General features: G+C 47.7%; 1 protein-coding gene across 8 annotated transcripts in view; it reads left to right on the forward strand.

The window, feature by feature from the left end:
* Positions 1–26219, forward strand: part of PLCG2 (phospholipase C gamma 2) — a 239221-nt gene that overhangs the window by 192774 nt on the left and 20228 nt on the right. For all 8 annotated transcript variants that reach the window (XM_074027663.1, XM_065536926.1, XM_074027664.1 and 5 more), the window contains 10 exons: positions 3633–3813; positions 5454–5525; positions 8087–8196; positions 11663–11759; positions 13128–13194; positions 16365–16522; positions 21258–21360; positions 23083–23292; positions 24978–25123; positions 26009–26123. In XM_074027663.1, coding sequence (XP_073883764.1) covers positions 3633–3813; positions 5454–5525; positions 8087–8196; positions 11663–11759; positions 13128–13194; positions 16365–16522; positions 21258–21360; positions 23083–23292; positions 24978–25123; positions 26009–26123 — 1259 coding nt within the window. The remainder of the gene's footprint in view (positions 1–3632; positions 3814–5453; positions 5526–8086; positions 8197–11662; positions 11760–13127; positions 13195–16364; positions 16523–21257; positions 21361–23082; positions 23293–24977; positions 25124–26008; positions 26124–26219) is intronic.

Below are 26219 nucleotides of genomic sequence, written 5' to 3' on the forward strand. Positions count from 1 at the left end.
TAATTGGCAAATAAAAGCTGCATATATGTATCATGTACAACATAGTGTTTTGAAATATGTATACGTGGTGAAATGGCTAAATTGAGATAATAACATATGCACTATCACACATAATTAACCATTTCTTTTTTTTTTTTTTTTTTTTTTTTGAGACGGAGTCTTGCTCTGTCACCCAGGCTGGAGTGCAGTGGCCGGATCTCAGCTCACTGCAAGCTCCGCCTCCCGGGTTTACGCCATTCTCCTGCCTCAGCCTCCCGAGTAGCTGGGACTACAGGCGCCCGCCACCGCGCCCGGCTAGTTTTTTGTATTTTTAGTAGAGACGGGGTTTCACCGTGTTAGCCAGGATGGTCTCGATCTCCTGACCTCGTGATCCGCCCGCCTCGGCCTCCCAAAGTGCTGGGATTACAGGCTTGAGCCACCGCGCCCGGCCAATTAACCATTTCTTTAGTGTGTGATGAGACTTAAAGTCTACCCTCAGCAATTTTCAAGAATACAGGACTTTTTTTTTTGTTTGTTTTTGAGATGGAGTCTTGCTCTGTCACCCAGTCTGGAGTGCAGCGGCATGATCTTGGCTCACTGCAACCCCTGCCTCCTGGGTTCAAGCAATTCTCCTGCCTCAGGCTCCTGAGTAGCTGGGATTACAGGCATGCACCACCATGCCTGGCTAATTTTTGTGTTTTTAGTAAAGACGGGGTTTCAGCATGTTGGCCAGGCTGGTATTGAACTCCTGCCCTCAGGTCGTCCACCCTTCTTGGCCTCCCAAAGTGCTGGGATTACAGGTGGGAGCCACCATGCCCGGCCCGGACTTTGTTATTGACTATAGTTCCTATGCTGTCCCATAGATCTCTTGAACTTACTCCTCTTGTCTAACTGAAATTTCGTACCCTTTGACCAACATAACCCCAACACTCCCTACCTCCCCCTGCCCCAGACCCTGGTAACCACCATTCTACTCTCCACTTCCGTGAGTTTAAATCTTTTTAGGTTTCACATATGAGATCATGTGGTATTTGTTTTTCTGTGCCTGGCTTATTTCACACAGCACAGTGTCCTCCAGGTTCATCCATGTTGTTGCAAATGACAGGCTTTCCTTCTTTTTTGAAGCTGAATGGTATTCCATTATGTAAATGTACCACATTTTCTTTATCCATTTATCTGTTGATGGGCAGGCTGATTCTACACCTTGGCTATGGTGAATGGTGCTATGAACATGGGAGTGCAGCTTTCTCTTTTCTGATTTCCTTTCCTTCCGATGTATACCCAGAAGTGGGATTGCTGGATCCCACGGTGTTCCATTTTTAATTTTTTGAGGAACCTCTGTACTGTTTTCCATAGTGGCTATGCTAATTTACAGTCCCACCCACCAGGTGCGGTGTCCCTTTTTCTCCACATCCCCACCAGCACTTCTTCTTTAGCTAACAGCCATTCTGACAGGTGTGAGGTGACATCTCATTGTGGTTTTAATTTGCATTTCTCTGATTAGTGATGTTGAATATTTTTTATGTAACCGTTGGCCATTTATGTATCTTCTTTTGAGAAATACCTATTCAGATCCTTTGGTCCTTTATTTTGAGACAGAGTCTCACTCTGTCATGCAGGCTGGAGTACAGTGGCATGATCTCAGCTCAGTGCAACCGCCGCCTCCTGGGTTCAAGTGATTCTCATGCCTCAGCCTCCAGAGTGGCTGGGATTACAGGCACCTGCCACCATGCCCAGCTAATTTTTGTATTTTTAGTACAGACAGGGTTTCATCATGTTGGTCAGGCTGGTCTCGAACTCCTGACCTCAAGTGATCTGCCTGCCTTGGCCTCCCAAAGTGCTGGAATTACAGGTGTGTGTGAGCTACCACGCCTGGCCTTTGTCCATTTTTAAATTGGGTCATTTATTTTCTTACTGTTGAGCTGTTTGACTTCCTTATATATTTTCGATATTGACTGCTTACCAGATGTTCAGTTTGCAGATGTTTTTCCCATTCTGTAGGTTGTTTCTTTACTCTGTTGATTCTTTCCTTGGCTATGCAGAAGCCTCTTAGTTTGATATAATCCCATTTGTCCACTTTCAATTTTTGTTGCCTGTGCTTTTAGGGTCATATCTGAAAAATGATTGCCCAGATCAATGTTATGGAGGTTTTCTTCTCTGTTTTTTTCTAGTAGTTTTACAGTTTCAGGTCTTATGTTTAAGTCTGTAATCCATTTTGAGCTGTTTTTTTTGTTTATGGTGTGAGATAAGGGTCTAATTTTCTTCTTTTGAAATCTTTATTATTCCTATATAGGAATTTCTTTTGAAATTCTTTTAAATTTTTTAAATCTAGGTTTCCCAACCCTACTTATTTAACAGACTGTCCTTTCCCCCTGGTGGGTTCTAGACATCTTTATTGAAGATCAGATGACTGTAAATGCATGGATTTATTTCTTGGTTTTCGGTTCTCTATTCTGTTCCACTGGTCTGTGTGTCTGTTTTTATGCCACTGTCATGCTATTTTTTTTTTTTTTTTTTTTTTTGAGACGGAGTCTCGCTCTATCACCCAGGCTGGAGTGTAGTGGTGGGATCTCGGCTCACTGCAAGCTCCGCCTCCCAGATTCATGCCATTCTCCTGCCTCAGCCTCCCAAGTAGCTGGGACTACAGGCGCCCGCCACCACACCCGGTTAATTTTTTTGTATTTTTAGTAGAGAGGGGGTTTCACCATTTTAGCCAGGATGGTCTCGATCTCCTGACCTTGTGATCTGCCCACATTGGCCTCCCAAAGTGCTGGGATTACAGGCGTGAACCACCACACTCGGCCTGTCATGCTATTTTTATTACTGTAGCTTTGTAGTATATTTTGAAGTAAGATAGTGTTACATGTCCAGCTTTGTTATTTTTTGCTCAAAATTGCTTTGGCTATTTGGGGTAGATGTTTTAAAAAAGACCCTCTTCGCTGTAAACTTAGGGTCAAAAATATGTTTCCAGATGTTTCTGTCTTGATAAAAGCTAATAAAACCAAGCAGGCTCTTCTGTTTGGATTTTTTTCTGCTTCATGTTTCAAACAGATGAAGGAATGAAAGACTTACTTCTTTTTTGAAAAAAAAGTCACTGTTTTTACTAGTTGAGTCACTGAAGACAAGATTTAATAATTTTGATGGGAGGGATTGCAAACATTTTCTGTGAAGGACCACAGAGTGAATATTTTAGTTTTTGCAGGCCATATGGTCTCTGTTGCAGCTACGCAACTCTGCTGTTACAGTGTGAAAACAGCCCCAGACAATGTATAAACAAATGAACTGTGGCTGTGTTTCAATAAAGCTTTATTTATAAAAGCAGGTGGTGGGCCAGACATGGCCTACTCTTGACCTAGTTCCCTAGGATGCTCCTAAAGTCAAGTCCTGTAGTTGGGGAGGAGGGGAGGTAAGAGGAGCTGTTGAGTCACTCGGCAATATTTCTTCTGAGACACAGATTCTTCTAGATCTGTTTTGAAAATACCCACACCATTGTTTTCTAATTGTCTTGTATTCCATAGGAGGACTATACCCTGTTTATTTACCCACTTCTCTAAGGCTGGATAACTAGGTTGTATCTAATCAGTGAGGTTTGTATAAAAATTGGTTGGCCACCAGGATCTTGGCATGTCAACCCTGTGTTCTTCCCCCTCCAGGGCTAGGGGCAAGGTGAAGCATTGTCGAATCAACCGGGATGGCCGGCACTTTGTGCTGGGGACCTCCGCCTATTTTGAGAGCCTGGTGGAGCTCGTCAGTTACTACGAGAAGCATTCACTCTACCGAAAGATGAGACTGCGCTACCCCGTGACCCCCGAGCTCCTGGAGCGCTACAACATGGTAGGTGGTGGACTGCCTTATGATTTGGTGCGATTTCTTGTCTGAGGTTGTACCTCATCTGTTCACGAATTCAGCAAACCTCTGAGTATTCACCAGGTGTCTGATACTGCTGTAGGTCCTGGGGATACAAATTGAACACAATAGACAAAGACCCTGCCCTCGTGCTGCTTCTAGTGTAGTGTTGTGCTGCTTCTAGTGTAGTGTTGTGCTGCTTTTAGTGTAGTGTTGTGCTGCTTCTAGTGTAGTGTTGTCCTGCTTATAGTGTAGTGTTGTGCTGCTTATAGTGTAGTGTTGGGGAGATGCAACAAATGAGATTTAAAATATCCATAGCATGTTCCACGTGGTGATGAGCGCTAAGGAGAAAAACACTGGGCCGGTGGATAAAGGGATACAGAGTGATGGAGAAGGGGCCACAGTTTTCAGAGGGTGGTATAGGAAGATCTCACTGAAAAGGATTGAGCCATGTGGGTATCTTCTGGAGGAAGCGAGGATAGCATGTGCAAAGGTCCTGAGGTAGAAGCCTGCCTGGAGGCACTAAGAGGAAGTCAGCATGGCTGGAATGAAGTGAGCCCAAGTCGGGGTAGAGCTAAGTAAGGACGGGGGTTCACAGGTGACTTATCATGCAGGGGCGCGTAGGCCATTGTAAGGCCCTGGCTTTTTCTCTGAGTCACTGGAGAGTGCTGGGTTCAGGAGAGACCTGATGTGATTACTGTGTCTCCATTCCTACCACATAGATCATTAATTTATTGAAAAGAGATGTATGGCATTCTGACCATGTGCCAAGAACTGTTCTAGATACTGGGAGTACTGTGGAACAAAATCTGCTTTGGGAAATTTAGGTTCTGGAGAGGAGAGACAGACAATATACACAATTAAGATGTTTTCAGGTAGCATGAAATATAATAAACAGGATGGTGTGAAAAGGGGTGGACACTACCTTAGGCTGTGGGAGTGGAGATCAGGGAAGGCCACCTTAAAAGGGGAGAAATGTGGGCTGAAACATGGAAGACAGCAGTGAATGGGCTCTTGGGAGAAGTGAATGAAGGGGTGGCTCTAGGCAGAGGAGGGGCCACACCGCAAGCCCTAAAGTGACATGGGGAACAGAAAGGAGAGTTAGAGAGGAACAGAGAGGTGGTGGGGGTGGATCTTGGCAGTGGTGTGCTAGTAAATGTTCAAACAGCTCTGAGCGGGGCAGGGGAAGGGACTGGTTTGTAGCATTTGCCAATTTCCATGGTGTAAATACTTCCATGGTGGTCAGTGGTCAGTTTCAAGTTGTTGATGTGCTGTGGTTGAACCTGGAATGTGGAGTCACGAAGTGATGTATGCAGTGGGCTTTTGTGAGCCAGGAGGTCACTCCAGCACACCACTGGATCTTAGGATTTGTGCTTTTACAAAGGAACACAATGCCTGGCATGCTGCAGGCCAGGGCAGGGCTTTCTGATTTTGGGTTAGTTTCCAAGTCTGGGGACCTTCTTTATAGCTTCTTTCTGTGTCTACTCATGGGCCATAAGAAAATTCTGTGAGGTTTCAACTCCTCTATCAAAGGGTAGCTAACCATAAGGAAGCCTAGAACACTTGTTATATGTAAGGGCTATTCGAGGAGCATGGATTATTCTATTTCTTTCTTTCTTTTTTTCCAGGAAAGAGATATAAACTCCCTCTACGACGTCAGCAGAATGTATGTGGATCCCAGTGAAATCAATCCGTCCATGGTAAGTGCCGAACCTCCAATTCACACGATTTCTGAGTCACGAGGCTGATGTGGATTCCATCGTCTTCCCCTGGCAGTTATAACGGGCAAGGGAAGACTTTGGAAAACCTGGCTAAAATAATTTTTTCTCTTTTTTTTTGAGAAGAAAGGATGATTGACAATATGAAGTCTAGTGTCAGGGAAAATGTTAATAGAATTCCATCCAAATGCAACAGTGTTTTGATAAAATTCTGAGGTTTGATGAACCACCTTTGGGCCAAATGCTTCTAATTAAAAGTCTTTCAAATGTTTTTTGCTCGCTGACGGAGTCCGCAGTGTTTATAAATTCCATTTGGTTCGCTGACCTCCTTGCAGCGCAACTGCTATCTCATATTCCCACCCTGACACTGTTGTGTAATTTCATGCCGGTGTAGGGATGGATTTTACTTTTAGCCCTTGGCTCCTCCTTGCCATGGTTTCATCTGAAATTTAGTTTGAGCTGGCACAGGAAGAACTGCCGGCTCAAAACTGCGAATTTTCTGTTTGGGGGTCATGTGGCACACAATCAGTGTACAATGCTCGCTTAGGAAGGGCCCCTGCTTGTGGGCTCTGTTGAAATCTAGCGATGACTTTCTTTTTTAAAAATTTATAATCCTTGGCCAATGCAGATCTGTTTCAGAAAGAAATGAAATCTTGAAAAGTTGTGGGCAAACTGAGCTGTGTGTGAAATGCATTAAGAGACCTTAGTAGCAAAAACTTTTGTTAGAAGTGAAGGATGTTTTGGTGATGAGAACAGTCACCTCTCTAACCAATGAGTGTTCCTTCCTGTGGCCCTGGAGACCGGCTCCGGTCCTCATATCCATCCTTGAAGCAGGATACGCAGGTAGAGGCTGCTCTGTGTGCAGGGAGGGGAGAGAAAGGCGAGGGCTCTGCTTAGCCTCTGGCCTCCAGCTGCAGATCCCCGTGGCAGGGCTTCTAGAACCCACACTGCTTCTTATGAAACATCATGAACTATGGCACTCACTCACATTGATGGATCCAGTTCTGGGCTGAGCCACTTAAAACAGCTGGTTGATGTGGGGCAAGTTACTGTCTCTCTCTGCATCTCAGTATTCTCATCTGTAAAATGGGCATAATCATATAACTACCTACCTGTTATGGCTGTTGTAAGGATTAAAGGAGATACCTTAAGGCTTGGAACAATGCTTTCACTATACTAGAGTTAGCACTTAAGAATTGCAAGCTGTTGTCAGTTTTATCATTATACATATGATCGTATGTAATAGTCGTAACAACCCTGTGAAATATATAAAAATTTAATTCCCATTTCACAGATGGGGGAACTGAGGATCAGAGAGACTCAAACTTATATTATTATTCAAAGGCAGAGCAATGATTTGAACCTACATATCTGACTCCATAGCCTGTGTTCTGAGGAAAAGTTTTACTGGGTTCCCTGTGAAATTCCCATTTCCTTCGGGTGCGAGGAGAAGGAAGCCACTGATTTAAATAGATTTGACAATTTCACAGCTTTTCCCACTAATATTTGCTTGCCATCTGGGTGTTCATTTATGCCCACCAGGCAAAAGGCATGAAGACAAATTCATTGCAGAAAATTTCTATACCACGGAAGTTCTATCTTAGATCTGTGAACAGAGACCACTTTTTGATGAATTTCATGGAGGAGAAGCTCAGTGACTCTTACAAAATGTCAAGGTCCCGCAGGAGTGTAGATAGGGGATTGTTGACCTACAGGAAAAGAGCAGTGAGGCCCTCAGGACAGGCAGGAAGAATGGGGTTGCCCTTAAACTTCTGGGAGGCTTGCTGAGCATAGGCACTGTGATGACAGTCTTGGCTTAATCTAAAAGGCATATCCTGGCCGGGCGCGGTGGCTCAAGCCTGTAATCCCAGCACTTTGGGAGGCCGAGACGGGCGGATCACGAGGTCAGGAGATCGAGACCATCCTGGTTAACACGGTGAAACCCCGTCTCTATTAAGAAATACAAAAAACTAGCCGGGCGAGGTGGTGGGCGCCTGTAGTCCCAGCTACTCGGGAGGCTGAGGCCGGAGAATGGCGTAAACCCGGGAGGCGGAGCTTGCAGTGAGCTGAGATCCGGCCACTGCACTCCAGCCTGGGTGACAGAGCGAGACTCCGTCTCAAAAAAAAAAAAAAAAAGGCATATCCTTTCTTTGTTGAGGAAATTGAGCAATATGGTGTCACTACAATAGAGGGTCACTCCCACCCTAACCCTAAGCCTAACCTTAAACCCTAACCTCTAACCCCAACTCTAAGCCTGAACTCTAACCCTAACCCCAGCTAAACCCTAACTCCTAACCCCTAACCCTTAACCTCAACCCAGGTACCCTTGGTTCTGACTAGGTCAGTTCTCCTTCACTCCTTAGTGACTTTTTAGGGTCTTGGATTCTTTGCAATGCCAGTCCCTCTCCAGCAGGTGACTTTGTAACCTTGGCCTGAAGCCACCTGCTCCTCAGTGAGAAGAACTAAATGGTGCCTGGGAACGCAGCCGCCTCCCTCCCCTCCTGTCCCTGGCCTGACCTTTTCCTTCTTGTTTTCCCTGAAAGCCTCAGAGAACCGTGAAAGCTCTGTATGACTACAAAGCCAAGCGAAGCGATGAGCTGAGCTTCTGCCGTGGTGCCCTCATCCACAATGTCTCCAAGGAGCCCGGGGGCTGGTAAGGCTGAATAGAGGCTGGGCTGCTTGGCACGGGGGCTTGACTTGTCCTTTCTTGGTGATGAGACTCAGGTGCTGGCCAAGTCTGACCCCCTTTGTCTGTCATCCTGGGCTGGCTTTGACCTCTTGTGTTAAGTCCCTTTTTAGGAAGGTGGCTTGGTGCATGCTCCATTTGAGAAAATGGACAAACAACAGTATTAACAGTTATCAACATATCATATCATATATTGTATATTATTATAATTACAACAGCAGCTACCATTTATTGAAGTGTTACTAAGTGGCAAGCAGTCTGCTAATTGGTTTCATGCGTTGTCTAACCAAATCTTCAACCAAATCTTCATTACTCCCTGTGATCAGGACTATGATGATCCCCACTTTAAAAATGCGGCGAATGAGACTTTCCAAGTCACAAAAATAAATACTAAATACTAAATAGTGCAGGCGCTTTACAATACACAAGACTGTGTGTTATTTCCAATTCAAATTCTTATGCTATTCCATAGTCCTGTGCTGTATGCAATGGCCACATCTTGAATTGAAGACAATACGTCTTTAGGGCAAAGGTACCTGGGTATGCTAGGGTTTAGTACCACTTCGCTTTCTAACCTTGGAAGAAAAATTCGCTGCCCACCGATAGGTTTCTGGGCAAGTGGTTTTGTGGGGTGACTTCTGTCTGAGAGCAGTAAGAACTCGCTCATATTAAACCGGTGAGCACTGGTTTAAGTACCTCAGAGACTGGCATTTCTGCCTCCCACAAGATAACTAGACCTGGCTTAGAAATCTGAATAGCAGCATGCATGGAGTGCTTCTATGTGTGTCAAGCACTGTTTTAAGCACATTTGAAATAACTCACATCATTTGAAATAACTCAGTTAATCCACATGATGACTGTAAAAGGTTGGTTCTGTTGTTACCTACATTTTACAGATGAGGAAACTTGAAGCCTTGAGAAGTAGTCACTTTCCTAGGGCCACATAGCAGGCTGAAATTTGAACCCCCCCCAGAGCCTACACTCTTAACCCCATTCATCTGCTAAGTCCTTCCCTGTCCTCTTGCAAGGTGCCTTAATCCAGGGATTGTCAAACTTTTTCTTAAAATTTGCAAACCAATTCATACCTAGATTCCCCAGAACCAAAGATGCAGCCAAGTTATCTGTTGAGCTGGAGTAGGGGCGTAGACCTGCCCTGTTTGGCCTTGCTGACATCACAGTCCCTACTGCAGCCCCTGCTGCTTCCCCTTGGAGGCCCCCACAGTGTTGTCCATCTGCTTATCCCAGTTCAGAGGCTTGGCTTTGCCCAAGTCCCTCCACTCGAAGTGGCACAGAGTTGAGGTCTCTTCCAGGCACACTGGCTTTCCCTCATTGTGCTCCTGTCCCTGCCTTGGTCAACATCCTGGTGCTCACTGGGTGGGTGACATTTTTGGAGTTGTGGGTGGAGCCCAGCTGACTACTCCAAATCACAGTTTTCCATTCTGTGTGAGACGGCTTCATGCCTTTCTATGACTCTGATAGGCAGTTCTCTGAATTTTGAAGGCTCGTCTTAAGAGACTGGCAGAAGTTTGTTTGGCAAGGGAGTGTGGGCAAACCGCCCAGCGGCTGTGGTCGTTTCTCTCTCTGATGGCAGTAGTGGTACAGGGGGCTGCCTGTGTGAAACGGCCTTTTTTGCATACTCCCAAACTGGTTCCCCTGTAGCTAGGGGACCAAACAGTTGTTGTCTGAACCAAGATGCTCCTTGAGTGAAGGGAATGTAAAGTGCTCAGTCCTGGATAGATGGTATATATGATCGCTGTAAATACAGCCAGCCCTTGCCAGAAGTGGGTCTGGAGAAATGGTGCAGAGGGCGTGAAAAGTGCTTACAACCCGTGGTCCTGTGTCTCTGCTAGGTGAATTGGTAGCATCAGTCCTCACTCTGCTTATTCAGACCAAAAAATTGTTAATTTCTTCCCACCACGATGGAGCACAGACTTGATTAAGATCCAGAAAGGTCAGCCGGGTACAGTGGCTCACGCCTGTAATCCCAGCACTTTGGGAGGCCAAGGCGGGCGGATCACTTGAGGTCAGGAGTTTGAGACCAGCTTGGCCAACATGGTGAAACTCTGTCTCTTCTAAAAATACAAAAATTAGCCAGACGTGGTGGCGCGTGCCTGTCATCCCAGCTACTTGGGAGGCTGAGGCTTGAACCCGGGAGGCGAAGGTTGCAGTGAGCCGAGATCATGCCATGCACACCAGCCTGGGTGATAAGAGTGAGACTCTGTCTCAAAAACAAAACAAAACAAACAAACAAAGATCCAGAAAGATCTCATATAGTGGGGAAGATAGTAACAGGTAATTATACGTTAAGTATAAGGTGTGGCTGCTCGGATGACTGTGGGGACAGGATGCCAGGGGACCACAGAGGAAGAGTGCTCAGCCTAGGGGGCAGTCAGGGAAGACTCCCTGGGAGAGGAAATGCCCAACCTGAGTCTTAAATTAGTGGGGGGAAACTGGGTACCAAGGGCATGGGCCAAGGCATGGAAGCCAGGCAGCGTGGCAGGGGCATGATGGGGACGATGAGTCATCTGGAGCAAATGTCATGGAGAGTTAGGAGGTGACGTCTGGGAGTCCGGGGGTCACACTATGCTGTGCTGTGGTTGCCATGTTGAAGAGTCTGGGCTGGATTCCAGAGGACCTGGGGAACCATCATGTGGCGTGGTCAGAGGTGCATTTTGGCGAGTCCCTGGCTACAGAAAGTGGCTCAAGAGATGGACAGGTTGAAGGGAGGGGGTTTGCGTGTCTGGGCATGGACTTGCCGGGAGGAATCAATCTTACAGGTGCTCTCCGTCTGGTGGGGTCCAGGAACATTCATAGATGGATTATGTCCCGTGTTGTTAGTGTCATTATAAAGATAGAGAACAGTGTTTTAGCTGAATAATAATAAGAGCTAACACTATTGAGTATTTACTGTGCACTAGGCAGGCGCTGTCCCAAGCACTCAGCTTTTGTTAACTTAGAGTCCCAATAAAACGCTCTGAGGGAAGCACTCGCATTTGCCCATTTGGCAGATGGATAGTCAGAGGCACAGAAAGCCTCCACAGTCAGTGGGAGAGCTGGAATTTCATTCCAGCCTGTCTGCCTCCAGAACCACCTTCTCTCTAAATTCACAACCTCTCTGAAATGGGGGTGAACTTTTGTCTTGTATGGTCTCTGACTTCCACTTAAAGCACTGAAACTTCTGACTTGGGGTATCTTTGATCAAACATTAAGATCATGTGATGAGGAGGGAAATCGGACCCCAATAACTCATTGGTAATTAAAAAAAAAGAAGTTGCCTTTGAAATGCTCCGTTGTCACAGATAGTGACACTGGTCACCTGGCCACTTGCTGCCTGTCACCATCAGAATCAAGCCAGCGGTTGGGGGCTAATAAGCAGTAGTGGGGAATGCATGCCACCTGCTGACAGCCCCCCATGTTCTCTCTTCTTATCCAGGTGGAAAGGAGACTATGGAACCAGGATCCAGCAGTACTTCCCATCCAACTACGTCGAGGACATCTCAACGGCAGATGTCGAGGAGCTGGAAAAGCAGGTGAGTCTCCCTCTTTGATGCTGTTGCAGGAAGAAGGGATCTGCGGGTCCAGTTTTTCAGGGACCTGTGGTTGAATTTTTCCATGTGCTGCTTGTGGTCTCTGTGGAGCTCTGGATCAGGAAAGGCAGAGTGATAGGGAAATTGAGATTGAGTTGTTGCGGGTGAGTTGCTGTGACAAACCGGCCGTGATTTAATCAGGTTGTGCTGGGCTTGGAAGGGTTTGAATATGCAGGAGAATTCCCACTGGAGTGAAAGTGGCCAAATGGGGAATTTGTCCTTTGCTTAAGCAACTTGCAAATGAAACACATGTATGTTGGGCAGCCAGACATGGAGAACGTGCTCGGGTTGAGTAAGCAAGCGGGTCTAACCAGAAGGTGAGATGAGGCCTTCCTGGTGACTTTGTAAACCTGGTGGTGGTTCCCTTGCCGCCTCTTGTTTAGAGAGCAGCCACATGCAGCGTGCCGGTGCTGCAGCAAGGATGACTTCTTTGTAATGAGGACTTTAAGATCCCGTTAGAGCCCCAGGTGTTTATTTTCTAAGGGAGGTAGGGCAATCTTGGAAGGCTTCCTGGAGGAAGGAGTATTTGAGCCTTAAAAGTCAAGTTAGAGTTCAACAGCAAGAGACTGGCAGAAGGGAGTTCCAAGTGGGAGGTACAGTCTAAGCAAAGGTGTGGCAGTGGGAATGTGGTTGTGTTCTGTGTGCTTGGGCTGAGGCAGAGACGTGAAGCCCTTGCTGCGACTGTATACTGTGCTGCCCTTACCTGAGCATCAATATTTGTCTGGTGCAGGGGCTGGGGGTTGGGGTGGTGCAGGCAATGAGTGGATGCCTGGTTCTGCCACCTCTCCTAAGCCCAAGATATTCTTCGTCTCAGCCAGACCCTGGGATGTTTCGAGTGTGCAATGGGAGGCAGAGCTGGAAAGGGTGATGGGGGCTCTAAAAGTCTTAAAAGCCAGATCACAGAGCATGGGCGTTGCTTCCACAGGACATGGGGAGCCACAGAAGGTTCTTGAGCTGGGCTTTAGTAGGCAAAAGAGTCTCATTTTGTAATAAGGTCAGATAAATGGTATAGGATGTGTTTTGAAACCAGATCTGAGGAAGCATTGTGAAACCTGTTCTAGAATTCACAAGGCACGTTTTTACGGATTGGAAAATGAAACTCCTAACCTCCTGGCACCCTCTCCGCGCCAGGTCCCTATCAGCTCCATGCTTCATTATTTAGCTTTCTCTCCGTAGACGTATCTGGTAATGAAAATGCATTTTAAACAGTTCCACAGGCAGTGTCTCTGCTAAACGGTGTGCTTTGGAAACCGGTTGTCTTTTTATTATTCCCGTTACAACTAACGTGAGTTACGTCTTGTTTCTTCATAGATTATTGAAGACAATCCCTTAGGGTGTCTTTGCAGAGGAATATTGGACCTCAATACCTATAACGTCGGTACGTGCACACATCATCTTAGCTTGGATTCCCACCCCTATCCCCCATGGGTTGACCTCAGCCCCGCCCTACACCGGGATGTGGCTGACACAGGGTCTTGTCTTGAATGCCAGCTCCTTCCCTGGCTGTAGCTGAGTATTTAGGTCAGGCTGGTCAGTGAGTATGATGCTATGTCTGCTATTAATGTCTGCTAAAACTGTAAATGCTAAAACAGGGTCTGGTACATAAGTGCTAGATGGTGGTTAGCGGACGTTATTACCAACATCACTCTCACTATCTCAGGATCCGCCTGTGTTTCCCATGCGTTTCGAAGGAAAGCTGAGCTGTCAGCCTGGCCGAAACGCGGCATGGAGTTGGGAGTCTCGGGTTCTAAGCCCAGCTCTGCCTCTCTGTTGCTATGAGACCACAGACCTGTCACTTCTCCTCTTTGAACCTCTGCTTCCTGGTTGCTCTGATGGGGCCCAGGAAACCCAGCCTGCCCATGTTGACTGTGCTGCAAGGGGACGTGAAGGCGTGGCCCCGAGGCCAGGCTTGTCCAGTGGTGGCTGGGGTCTCATGTGTGCTGGCTTTCCTGGCTCTTGAGCCTGCCTGCTTTGAAGTGCGTGTGGTGCAGCTCCCATGTGAAGGGACTCTGTAGCAGGCCTCCTTGTTCTGGGCAGCCCATGACCCTCCCTGGGAAGGCATGGGCATGGTTCCCTGGGACTCAGGTGACAGCAGCCCCAGGAACTTCGTGTTTCTATTACCAGTGCTCTGCTTTACACGTTAATTAATTATTATTATTTTTTGCGATAGAGTCTCTGTCACCTAGGCTGGAGTGCAGTGGTGTGATCTTGGCTCATGCAGCCTCTGCCTCCTGGATTCACGTAATTCTCCTGCCTCAGCCTCCTGAGTAGCTGGGATTATGGGTGTGTGCCACTGCGCCTGGCTAATTTTTGTATTTTTAGTAGAGATGGGGTTTTGCCATGTCAGCCTTAACTCCTGACCTCAAGTGATTTGCCTGCCTTGGCCTCCCCAAGTGCTGGGATTGCAGGCATAAGCCACCCTGCCCAGCCTACGTTCCACATTTGTTACCTGCTGCTTTTCCTTTACGACGATCCAGCAGGATAGGTCGGAGAGGGAGTCTTTGCTCCCATTATCAGATGAGAAAATCAAGGTCCTAAGTGACCACCACATGTGCTGAGGTCCTATGGGCCCGGGGGGTGCGGGACCCCTGCGTCCACTTCTGGTGCTCTCTGCATCATCTTCCCCCATCCCTGTATTTGCAGAGCAGAGGCACATGGCTTAGTGGTTCTGAGTAGAAATCTTGGAGTCCGGTTTGAACTGAGCCTCAATTTTACTACTACTAGCTGTGTGACCTTCCACATGTTACTTTCTCTTCATCAGCCTCAGTTTTGCCTCCTGTAAAATGGGCCTAGCAAAAGCAGGGTGCCTGTAGTCCCAGCTACTCAGGAGGCTGAGGCGGGTGGATCCCTTGAGCCCTCAAGAGTTTGAGACCAGCCTGGTAATGTAGCAAGGCCTCAAAATCTTACAAAAAAAAAAAAAAAAAAAGATGCAGTACGTGTAATATGCTTAGAATATTGTCTGGAATATAAGAGCTCAGAAATCTTAGCTATTGATACTATTTGGTAGATAAGTTTCCCTGTCATAATCTTTTCTTCTCTGTAAGATGCTTTCTCTGTGTCTAGAGAAGCCATGCCACATTTCTCTCCTAGCTTCTGGTGACTCCTTGGTGTTTTTGGCTTGCGGCTGCATTCTTCAGTCTCCACATTTGCCTGCACTTGGCTTTCTCCCTTGTGTCTGCATCTGTTTGTAAAGCCATTTACAAACAGTAAATGGTGTGGTGGCTCATTCCTGTAATCCCAGCACTTTGGGAGGCCAAGGCGAGTGGATTGCTTGAGTTCAGGAGTTCGAGACCAGCCCTGGGCAACAAGGTGAAACCCCTCTCTACAAAAAATACAAAAATTAGCCAGGCTTGGTGGTGTGCACCTGTGGTCCCAGCTACTTGGGAGGCTGAGGTGGGAGGATTGCATGATCTTAGAAGGTGGAGGCTGCAGTGAGCCAAGATCGCACCACTGTGCTTCAGCCTGGGTGACAGAGTGAGACCCTGTCAAAAAAAGAAAAAGCCATTTAAATTATTTATTTTTTATATATAAAATATTATACGTAACACAGAAAATTATGCACAATATCCTAAGTGAAACAATCAGTTCATAAAATTTTATGTGTTGTAGGTAAACATTTTGTAAAAATGCCAAGTTGCTTAGTTATATTTTAAATCTTTTTTTTTTTTTTTTTTTTTTTTTGAGACGGAGTCTCGCTCTGCCGCCCAGGCTGGAGTGCAGTGGCCGGATCTCAGCTCACTGCAAGCTCCGCCTCCCGGGTTCACACCATTCTCCTGCCTCAGCCTCCCGAGTAGCTGGGACTACAGGCGCCCGCCACCGCGCCCGGCTGGTTTTTTGTATTTTTTAGTAGAGACGGGGTTTCACCGTGTTAGCCAGGATGGTCTCGATCTCCTGACCTCGTGATCCGCCCATCTCGGCCTCCCAAAGTGCTGGGATTACAGGCTTGAGCCACCGCGCCCGGCCATATTTTAAATCTTTTTAAAGTGAACGTGTATTGCTTTAGTAATTTTTAAAAAATATTTATGATGAGTGCAAAAAGCATTTTCTAATTGGTCAATCAAAAAGATTTTCAGTGTTTCTTTTGATCAAGATGAACATGTGTCTATAAAGTAGACAAGAGGGTATTTTTTTTCAGGTTCTCTCATGCATTTTAATTTTTTTTTTCCCCTGCATCTTAAGTGTCCCTCTCCTTTCTCTTACAAGGATACTCGTACTTGTTGGGTGTTGGAATTGCCCTAAATCCAAGATGATCTCATTTTGAGATCCTTAACCTAAGTACATCTGCAACGACCCTATAAGGTCCCATTCACAGGTACTGGTGACCCGACACATCTTTTTGGAGGACACTACTGAATCCCCCACATCCTTTGAGCAGTGATGTGTGTGACGTGTACCTACCCCGATGGAAAGTAGACGTCCCCATCAATGCTAACCGTAATGATAGCAGTGGCGGTTGGTCCATGAGAGAAACGGCTCAGGCAGGGTGCAGTCTGGTCTTTGTGGCCCTCTAATAGGCTGATCGGGACATTTCCTACTGTCTCCCCCAAGTGAAAGCCCCACAGGGAAAAAACCAGAAGCCCTTTGTCTTTATCCTGGAGCCCAAGAAGCAGGGCGATCCTCCGGTGGAGTTTGCCACAGACAGGGTGGAGGAGCTCTTCGAGTGGTTTCAGAGCATCCGAGAGATCACCTGGAAGATTGACACCAAGGTAGGCACCTGCTCACCGGGTGCAGGTGGGCCTGCATTCTCAGGGCTCTGGTGCTCAGCTGAGGCTGTGGGTGGGTCCAGGCAGCAGGATGAGCAGATCCAGGTGCTATTCAGAATTGGGGGAGGAGACCAGGTGGGTTCAGACAATAGGAGCACCTCTTGTTAGGGAGAGGCAGGGATAGTGGAGCTGCCCTGGGAAGGTGGGTCTGGTCGTCTGGTTCGAACCTTCAGAAGGCTGAGTGCGTGCAGCAATGCTCAGTGATGAGGTCTGTGCGGCCCCACATATCTTACCAAGGAAGTTACTGCCTTCCTCGTTTTGAATAGTTTCTAAGTATCATATAAAGCAGTCTGGATCCTCCCCACAGAAAATGCTCACTGAGCTCACCTGCCTGGACCTGGAATGGGCTCTGAGAACACAGCAAATCAGCGAGACGCGGTTCTTTCCGGTGGAGGAACTTCCCTTCTAGATGGGAATGACCTTTTCAGGGCTGTCCTACTTGAAGTACTAGTCTCTGGCTGGAAGTGTTTTGGGACGGTGTGAGCTTCTGGATAAGAACAGGAGGTCTAGGAGTTGGGCATACTGGAGTTTGCATCCTGGCAGGGCTGGACCCTGGGCAAGCAACCACACTTCTCTGGGCCTTAGTTTCCTTGTCTGCAAAATGAGGAACCACATTCATAACTCAAAAGTACTTAATCACTGCCTTGTCATTATACCAGAGCGACATGGGCAAGTGCCACCCTGTGTTTGATGATGGAGTAAGGGCTGTCCTTGTGGCTGCAGAACTGGAAAGAAATTGTAGGGTTTCCTATGGACCCATTTGCTTCTAAGGTAGATCTTGACCCCAAGGGCTGATTAAAGCCTTCCTGTGGGGCCTCTTGTGCCTTCTGACTTCTGGCTAGCGTCAGTGAGTCTCTCCTCCAAGATACTTAGTCATCTACCAGTGGCCAGGTCATTTTTTTCCCCCTGGGAGGGCCTCACATCTTGGCCAGTCCCTGGTCACGACAGGATCGTTGTGTCCTCTTTAGGAGACTTTGCAGAGGGGGCCGGTCCATGGGTACCCTCACTGGTGGGACATCGTCTTTCTCTGACCTAGGATCTCCTGGGGGCCTTCCCTAGGGCTCCTAATTCTTCCCATGGCTTTTCACACCACCAGCCATGGGGGAGGAACCATGAGCTTGTGGCCAGCTGTGCTGTCCGTCTGGCTTTCCCAGTGAAGCCATCTCTTCTAGGCCCTCGAGTGCCTCTGATGCTGCAGTACAGCTCTGAGGCACAGGGGGGCGCCACAACCCTGAGGTTTATTTGAAAAATCTCCAAATGGCGTATTCCGGCTCTCTCTGCTTTGCTTAATGGGGAAAAGTGTTTCTTCCCTAGAAGGCTGTGTCTCTCCCCTGCCTCGCACCTCCTCTCCTGTGCATGAGGGTTTCTGAAATGAAGCTGAGCTGTTCAAGGCTGCTGTTGGCGGCCTTTGGTCTACATTCCTTCCTAACTGGTTTTCATATTTGCTGAGATTTCATGAGAATGATTTTTAAAGTCCTATTATTACATCTGAGGGGGGAAAAAAAAAAAAACGGGACAGCAGAGTTGACGGAGTTCCCGCACTGAGCACAGCTAGCCCTTTTGGGGAGCTGGTGTTGGGGGGCAAAGGAAGAAGGCCCCATTCCACTCTCGGGCAACCAGCGGCGGATAAACTCTCTGCTCGCTGCCAGGACCTCTGCCTGTCCCTAAGTGCCCTCATTGTTACACAGTCTGTGGCCACCTCATTGATGGCGGAGGGCAGTCACAAAATCCTTCTAGTTAGTGGGTTTCCAGAGCCTCACCAACTGTATTGTGATTTCCCGTTCTGAGATGACAGCTGCAGGCCCAGAGAGTAATTGTCATGCAGTTTTTTTGTTTTTTGTTTTTTTGAGACAGAGTTTCACTCTGTTGCCCAGGCTGGAGTGCAGCAGTGGGGTCTCGGTTCACTGCAGCCTCCACCTCTTGGGTTCAAGTGATTCTCCTGCCTCAGCCAACCAACTAGCTAGGATTACAGATGCCTACCACAATTCCCAGCCGATTTTTGTATTTTTTAGTAGAGATGGGGTTTCACCATGTTGGGCAGGCTGATCTTGAACTCCTGACCTGAAGTGATCTGCCCGCCTCAGCCTCCCAAAATGCTGGGATTACGAGCCACTGTGCCCGGCCTTGTCATGCAATTTTGAAGCAGCAGCTGGCGTTTCTTATTGAACTGATATTGTCTTCTGCTGAGGTTGGGAGGAAAAAGCAAAAGTGAAGCCCCATACCTTGTCATAGCGCTGTGTTTTGTGTGAGGCCAACATTCCAGAATTCGACAGGCAGGCCCACTCCCTCATTTTAAGCAATTCTGTTGTCACTAGAGTGAGCTGTGTTATTTCTGGGGTTTCCTGTCTGCAGACAACCCCGTGGTGAAAACTGTGCACTAAGAGTATAAAGTCAAGTTGATTCAAGGACCAGGAGAAAACACCTGAGGTTTGGAAAAGAAACATGGCTTTGGTTTCTGTGACAGCACTTTAGTATTGATTGCTTGGCTGACACCTTCTTTACCTGTTAGTTCATGCACTTCCCACCCACCACAGCCCTTCCAGCCTGACCCCTAGAGCTTGCTGTGTCCCCAAGGACATTCAGGAAGGATGGAAAGGGCTGACAGAAGCTGGGGGTATGTGGACAAGCTAGAGCCAGTATCAGGGGCTTAGAGTCACACTCGAAGCTGTCCTGATGATGTGGTCACAGCAGGAACTCACGTAAAAGGCTCGTTTGCTGGTCACTGCCAAGGTCCACTTTGGCCCTGGGAATTGTCAGCACTCATGCGTGAAGGCGTTCTTACAGAAGAAATTGGGTGCCTTTACCTGCTTGTTTACAAAACATGACTTTCTGGTTCTTTGCCTAGGGGAGGTGTCTCCTGGGGCAGTATGAGTAGCTACCATGTGCCCATAGAGTGCTAAGGCCTCTTTGTTTAATTTTTGCAATAGCCCTGTGAGGTAAGGATTCATATCAGCCTCATTTTACAGCTGAGAAAACCGAGGCACAAGGAGACTGTATGCCTTGCCCAGCCAGCACAGTCTGAGAACAGCCGGGCCAGGTTTCAAACTCACATTCCAGTTCCCACTGTCTTAACAACTGGGTCATGTTGCCTCTCTCACCTAGTGACCACCATCACCTGAACACTTGCTCTGTGCACAGCCCTGCCATCAAGGGGCATATCTCAGTGGGGAAGTAAGGTCTGCACATTGGCACCGAATGGCATTAATGTAGGACAGTCAGGCAAGGGACGGTGAGAAGCAGAGCACACCAGCTGAGGCACTGAGTAATTTGGAAGGTTCCAGGAGGGCAATATCCTTTCCCAGTCCTGGCTGGAGCTAGTACACGGATTAGTTTGTTTTCACACTGCTGTAAAGATATTACCCTAGACTAAGTAAGCAAGAGCAGGGAAAACTGCCTTATAAAACCATGAGATCTCGGTGAACTTGCTGTTATCATGAGAACATCATGGGGGAAACCGAGCCCATGATCCAGTCACCGCCCACCAGGTCTTTCCCTCGACACCTGAGGATTACAATTCAAGATGAGAGATTTGAATGGGGACACAAAGCCTAACCACATCAGCTTCCCAGAGAAGGAATGATTTGGGCTGGGTCTAGAAGGAGGGATTTGATGGACCAGTGGGGCGGGGGTATATGGGCAGCAGGACGAGGAGTCAGGAGGGCATTGCTGTGGTTCAGTGGGAGCCGGGATAGGAACTCTGGGTCTGGATGCAGGAGGCATTTTAGTGAGATTGTCTCCAGAACCTGGCAGCTGACAGGGTGTGAGGGACAAAGCAGAGCTGGAACATGTGGTGGGTGGGGCAGGAGCCCACCCCGTGTTAACAGGGCTTTGGCAGCATCTGGTCTCGACACTGGCTGGCTGAAGGCTGAGATAAGCTACTCAACTTCCGTTAAACGGAGATAATTCTCCCTGTTAGGGTGTGGATTGACTTAGGTAGTATCCATCCAGTGCTTAGCCTGTGACGCCTAGAGCTAAGCACCCCCCAAATAGTGACCGTTATTTAAATATTCTCTCAAGGTCCCCCCTTGGCCAATAAAAGTCTGGTAGAATTTGGGGAGGCCCAACAGGGTTGCCTGCTTTAGGGTGAAGTGAGAAGCTCATCCTTACATGCAAGGAGTTAGATTTGGCAGTAGGTCCTCTGAAGGGAGGCACCTCCCGAGTCCACGGCACATATTCTGGCCACTGGGTAGTGGTCCCCTTGGACAGAGCCCTGATGGGCAGAGTTGGGGAGCAGGTGTGCAGGTTTTGAGGGTGCAGGGGATAAAGAGTTATGACAAAGATGCTGGGGTCCACAGAGCCCACGAGGATTTGAAGAACTAGAATTTGAGACACTCTAACAGTGCGGCTTTAGGGGCGGGGACAGGAGGCAGAGTTAAGGACAGGGGTGGTGACAGAGAAGAGCCCCCTTCCCCTGCCATCCTGACCTCAGCTATATTTGAGGGCTATGGCCAGGACTGAGCTGGACACCAAATCCTCATGGAAATAGCTTTGTCAAGAATTTTGACAGAGGAAGAAATGAGAGGGGCAGGGTTGTCTTCAGGAAAGGAAAACATTCAACCATATGAAAGATCCGAGCATGCGAGAAAGCAAAGTGGGGATGCAGGAGAAAAAACACAGGGCGAGCTGGGAAGATGGGATTTCTCAGGGGCGGGCACTAAAGACGGTGAACTCCAAACAGGAGAACAACATGAAGTACTGGGAGAAGAACCAGTCCATCGCCATCGAGCTCTCTGACCTGGTTGTCTACTGCAAACCGACCAGCAAAACCAAGGACAACTTAGGTAACATCTTTCCTAAGAATCTGCCCTATAACTGCAGTGAAAACTTCCTTCGTTTCGAGTTTGACGTTTTCAGAGAGGGCAGAGTGGGTGCATGCTCCTGTTCTTAACTGCTCCCAGTAGATGGCCTCAGCTTGGGTTTGTCCTCCAGGTGAGGGAGCTGGTGGAAGAAGCTCTTTTGGTGTCTCAGTAGGAAAGCCCACCGTATTAGTCCATTTTCATGCTGCCGATAAAGACATACCTGGGACTGAGTAATTTATAAGGAAAAAGAGGTTTAATGGACTCACAGTTCACGTGGCTGGAGAGGCCTCACAATTACGGCAGAAGGTGAAAGGCACATCTTACCTGGCAGCAGATGAGAGAGAATGAGAACCAACCAAAGGGGAGACCCCGTATAAAACCATCACATCTCATGAGACTTACTACCACACGAACAGTATAGGGGAAGCCCCCGTGATTCAATTACCTCCTACCAGGTCCCTCCCATAACACGTGGGAATTATGGGAGCTACAATTCAAGGTGAGATTTGGGTGGGGACACAGCCAAACCATATCACCCACTTAGTGGGTAGATGAGTTCTTATTGCCATTACCACAAACTTGGTGGCTGAAAACAACACTTATTCTTGCACATTTCTGGAGGCCAGAGTCTGAAATCGGTATCGGGGTCAACATCAGGGTGTCCGCAGGACTGTGTTCCCTCCAGAGGGGAAAGCAATTCCTTCTTCCAGTTTCTGGGGGCTGCTGGCATTCCTTGGCTTGTGGTCACATGGGCTTCTCCTCTTCTGCTTCCCTGTTACAAGGACCCTTGTGGTGCATTAGGTCTACCTGGATATTCCAGGATAAGCCTCCCATTTTCAAGCTCCTTAATCACACCTGCAAAGTCTATTCTGCGATATAAAGTGACACATGCACAGGCTTCAGAGATTAAGGCCTGGACATCTTCAGGGGCCATTACTCAGCCCACCACAGATACAGTTTAAAAAAAAAAAAGGGGGCCTTCTACCATGTTCTCCAGGTAGCAAGTTTTTGATGATGCTGTACATATTTTTTTCTTTGGGGTGCTTCCTTATGTTTCATCTTAGAACAGAAGACCAGCCAGACAATACTAGACCCCTGAGTTAACTTACTGGGAGGCCAGTCCCTAGGAACCTCTGTTCAGGGACAGATGTCAAAGCTCATGACTCAGCAGGCTCAGCGTGTTAACTGCCTGGCTATCCCACCACAGCTGGATGGCAGGGAGCCAAGATGAGGCCTGTCCCCTTCCCTGTCCTCTGTCCCGTACAGGCACCCACATCACAGCTCTACCTGTGGGCAGTGGCAGGTGATTCTCAGTTTGTTCATCTTGTGTCTGTGATCTCTCTGGATCTTCCTCTCCCAAGATTTTCTCTTACCTAAAACCATCCCCATATTCCCTCTTCTATAACTACTGCTTTTGTGTTTTCTTGTTCAAGAATGTTGGTAGTTAAAAAAAAAGTAAATTACAATAATTCTAGACTAAAAGGCGGTGGGAAAACTAGGTCCCTTTTTAATACCTGGAACCCCCCAGAGGGCAAAAGTCCATAGTGACACCAATTGGCACAATATCATCAGAACCCCCTGAATGTCAAAGAGGGAGATTCCTGGTTTCCTTTTATAATCTGAGCATCCAGTCATTGCACCAAACATTAAGAAAATGCAGAGATGAGACACAGAAGTAGTGATGACCTTTCTCTGTGTGTGCAGAAAATCCTGACTTCCGAGAAATCCGCTCCTTTGTGGAGACGAAGGCTGACAGCATCACCAGACAGAAGCCCGTCGACCTCCTGAGGTACAATCAAAAGGGCCTGACCCGCATCTACCCAAAGGGACAAAGAGTTGACTCTTCAAACTACGACCCCTTCCGCCTCTGGCTGTGCGGTTCTCAGATGGTGGCACTCAATTTCCAGACAGCAGGTAAAGGCAGACTAAAGGTAGTCCAGTCCCTGCAAGGTGGTGGTGGCAATCACTCCAGGCCAAGTCAGCTTGGGTCAGAGATGCCATGTGGTGTCCAGGAATGAGTGGTTTGTCTGAGGGACTGCACAGTTCAGCAGAGTGCTGGTTAGTATGAGGTCCAGCAGCTGAATGGAGGGATGAGAGGACTGAAGGGTGCCTGGCTCAGGCAGGCTTCATGATTGCAAGTAACAGAGGCTGAGTTAGTCTGGCTTAAGAGAAAAAGAAAATGCATTAGCTCACGTAATTCAAGCATCTTTGGAGCCCTCTTCTCCTGGCCTGTTGCTCTGGGAGGGCATTCTGCTCAGACTTTCTTCCAGAGACATTCATATGGTGGCATAACCAACATACAGAAGCTTCTGGACATAAAGTGGTCGCATAAATCATGGGGCTTTGTGCTTTTGTTGTTGTTATTTAAAACCTCTTTCGGGGGATCTGTTCATCAGTAGCCTCCTTTACATTCTTTTTGTAGCCACCTTGGATTCCATTGAATGGAACAATCATTTATTTAACAAGTCCCCGTGTAGGCACGTGTAGGTATTCCCCATTACTTGCGTCACAAACAGCACTGCCTTCTGTACCCTGACGTGAGCGCCATTCCGCAGACGTAGGAATGTGTCTGTGGGACAGAATTCTCAGAAGCGCAGGGAGGGTTAAGCAGCACTTGCATTTTGATCAACTTTGCCCTGAAGAAAACCACTGAAGATGCGCCTGCAGGTGTGCCTGAGCTAAGCCACGCTGCCAAACTGCCCTCCAGAGAGATTGTGGGCGGAGATGCAAATAGGTGGAGGTTGGAGTACACTCTTTTTGTATAACTTCACTGAGTTTTGTTGAACTTTTTGCCATTTGCACAACTGAGAGGTGAAAACTGATATACTGTAGTCCATTAGAGCTGCTTCTTGTAAGTGACATTAACCAGTTTTTCTCTTATTTAAGGAGCAATGACATTTTCTTTTCTGCAAACTATTTGTGCTTCTTACCTGATGTATCTATGCAGTAGGTATTTATAGCATAGATGTATCAGAACTAAGAGGTTAAAAATTTATATTCATATATTTGTCATTTGAATTAAAATAGCCTATGCAATTTGTTTCTACATAGATACTTTTAGCAAGTTTGAATCTTTTCTTTTTTTTTTTTTTTTTGAGACGGAGTCTCGCTCTGTTGCCCAGGCTGGAGTGCAGTGGCGCAATCTCGGCTCACTGCAAGCTCCGCCTCCCGGGTTCACGCCATTCTCCTGCCTCAGCCTCCCGAGTAGCTGGGACTACAGGCGCCCGCCCCTGCGCCCGGCTAATTTTTTCTATTTTTAGTAGAGACGGGGTTTCACCATGGTCTCGATCTCCTGACCTTGTGATCCGCCCACCTCGGCCTCCCAAAGTGCTGGGATTACAGGCGTGAGCCACCACGCCCGGCCTGAATCTTTTCTTTTATGATTCGGGAGTTTGTGACATACTTGGAAAGATGTTCCCCAGTATGGGATTTTGTTGTCTAGAAACCCTATATTTTCTTCGAGTGAGATACTTATTTGAACAGCTGCCTCACATTAATTTTGGGAAAAGGTGTCATTCATTCCGCACCTAGGAACTTGTGGCCTAGGAGGCCAGCACGCTCATGCCTGACTTACAGCAGGCCTTCACTTTCCTTCCCAGATAAGTTCATGCAGATGAATCACGCGTTGTTTTCTCTCAATGGGCGCACGGGCTACGTTCTGCAGCCTGAGAGCATGAGGGCAGAGAAATATGACCCAATGCCACCCGAGTCCCAGAGGAAGATCCTGATGACGCTGACGGTCAAGGTAAAGCCAGCCCTCCCTCCCTGCCAGGGGAGCCCGCTGCCCTCCCTGGGGGCTGCGCCGACGTTGCCTTGAGAGCGGGGAACCCATGGCTAGGAACGCTTGTTGTCTTGTTTAAACTAAACTATCCACATTCAGACAGTGTTTGAGGATCTTTTCTTACAGTACACTCCACGGTCGTTTGGGAGAAGAGGAAAGGGAGGGGAAACCTCAAACCCACGTCCCCTTGTCGTCTGTGGGGGTGAGGTACGACCCTGTCTTTCTGGGGTCCCGGTGAGGTCAGCCTCTGGCTGGAAAGAGAAAGAAAACATGGGAAACAGGCATTTGGTCTTAATGGAGACATTTTTTCCCTTACTTTGTCCAGTTCCAGGGCTTGTTAAAATTCATCTGACTTCCAGAGAAAGTGTTGTTACTTTGTAAGAATTTTTGAAAAGTAGAGAAATGAATTGCATTTCTCATGAAATTAAGGGCAGTGGGGGGAAGAAGCACATGTAAACAGAGGCCTTTAAGTAAACTGCAGTTACAAAAAGAGTGCCACGTTGTCCCTCAGCCTTTCCTGGGGGCAGGGAGATCCAGTGATTAAGCTCTGCCTTGATCAGAGGCACCTCCTTGGGCATGGATGTGCATTCATGAGCTCAGGTGAGTTTTACCTGTTGAGTCAGGTGGCGTATGGGACTGAGACTCAGGCTGATGCTGAGGAACTGTGGGATATACCACAGTCCACCTTCATCCACCGCAGAAGGTTGCTCTGGCTTCTCCAATGAATTTGGGAAAATTAGGGCTGGCATTGAACTCATCCAGTGTCACTCTAGAACCCAGTCGCAATCCATGCTAGGCTGTCTGTTCAGGACCCCAGGAGGGTTCCAATGCTTCCCTTTGGTGTCCCAGGTTCTCGGTGCTCGCCATCTCCCCAAACTTGGACGAAGTATTGCCTGTCCCTTTGTAGAGGTGGAGATCTGTGGAGCCGACTATGACAACAACAAGTTCAAGACGACGGTTGTGAGTAAGTCGCCTTGGCCCCTCTGCTTTGAAACGTCCGGCCAGTGACTCCTTTGTGGGAGTGCTCTTCCTGGGGTATTTTGCAATACACTTCAGTTGT

This window comes from Macaca fascicularis, chromosome 20, assembly GCF_037993035.2.
Source record: "Macaca fascicularis isolate 582-1 chromosome 20, T2T-MFA8v1.1".
Taxonomy (NCBI): Eukaryota; Metazoa; Chordata; class Mammalia; order Primates; family Cercopithecidae; genus Macaca; species Macaca fascicularis.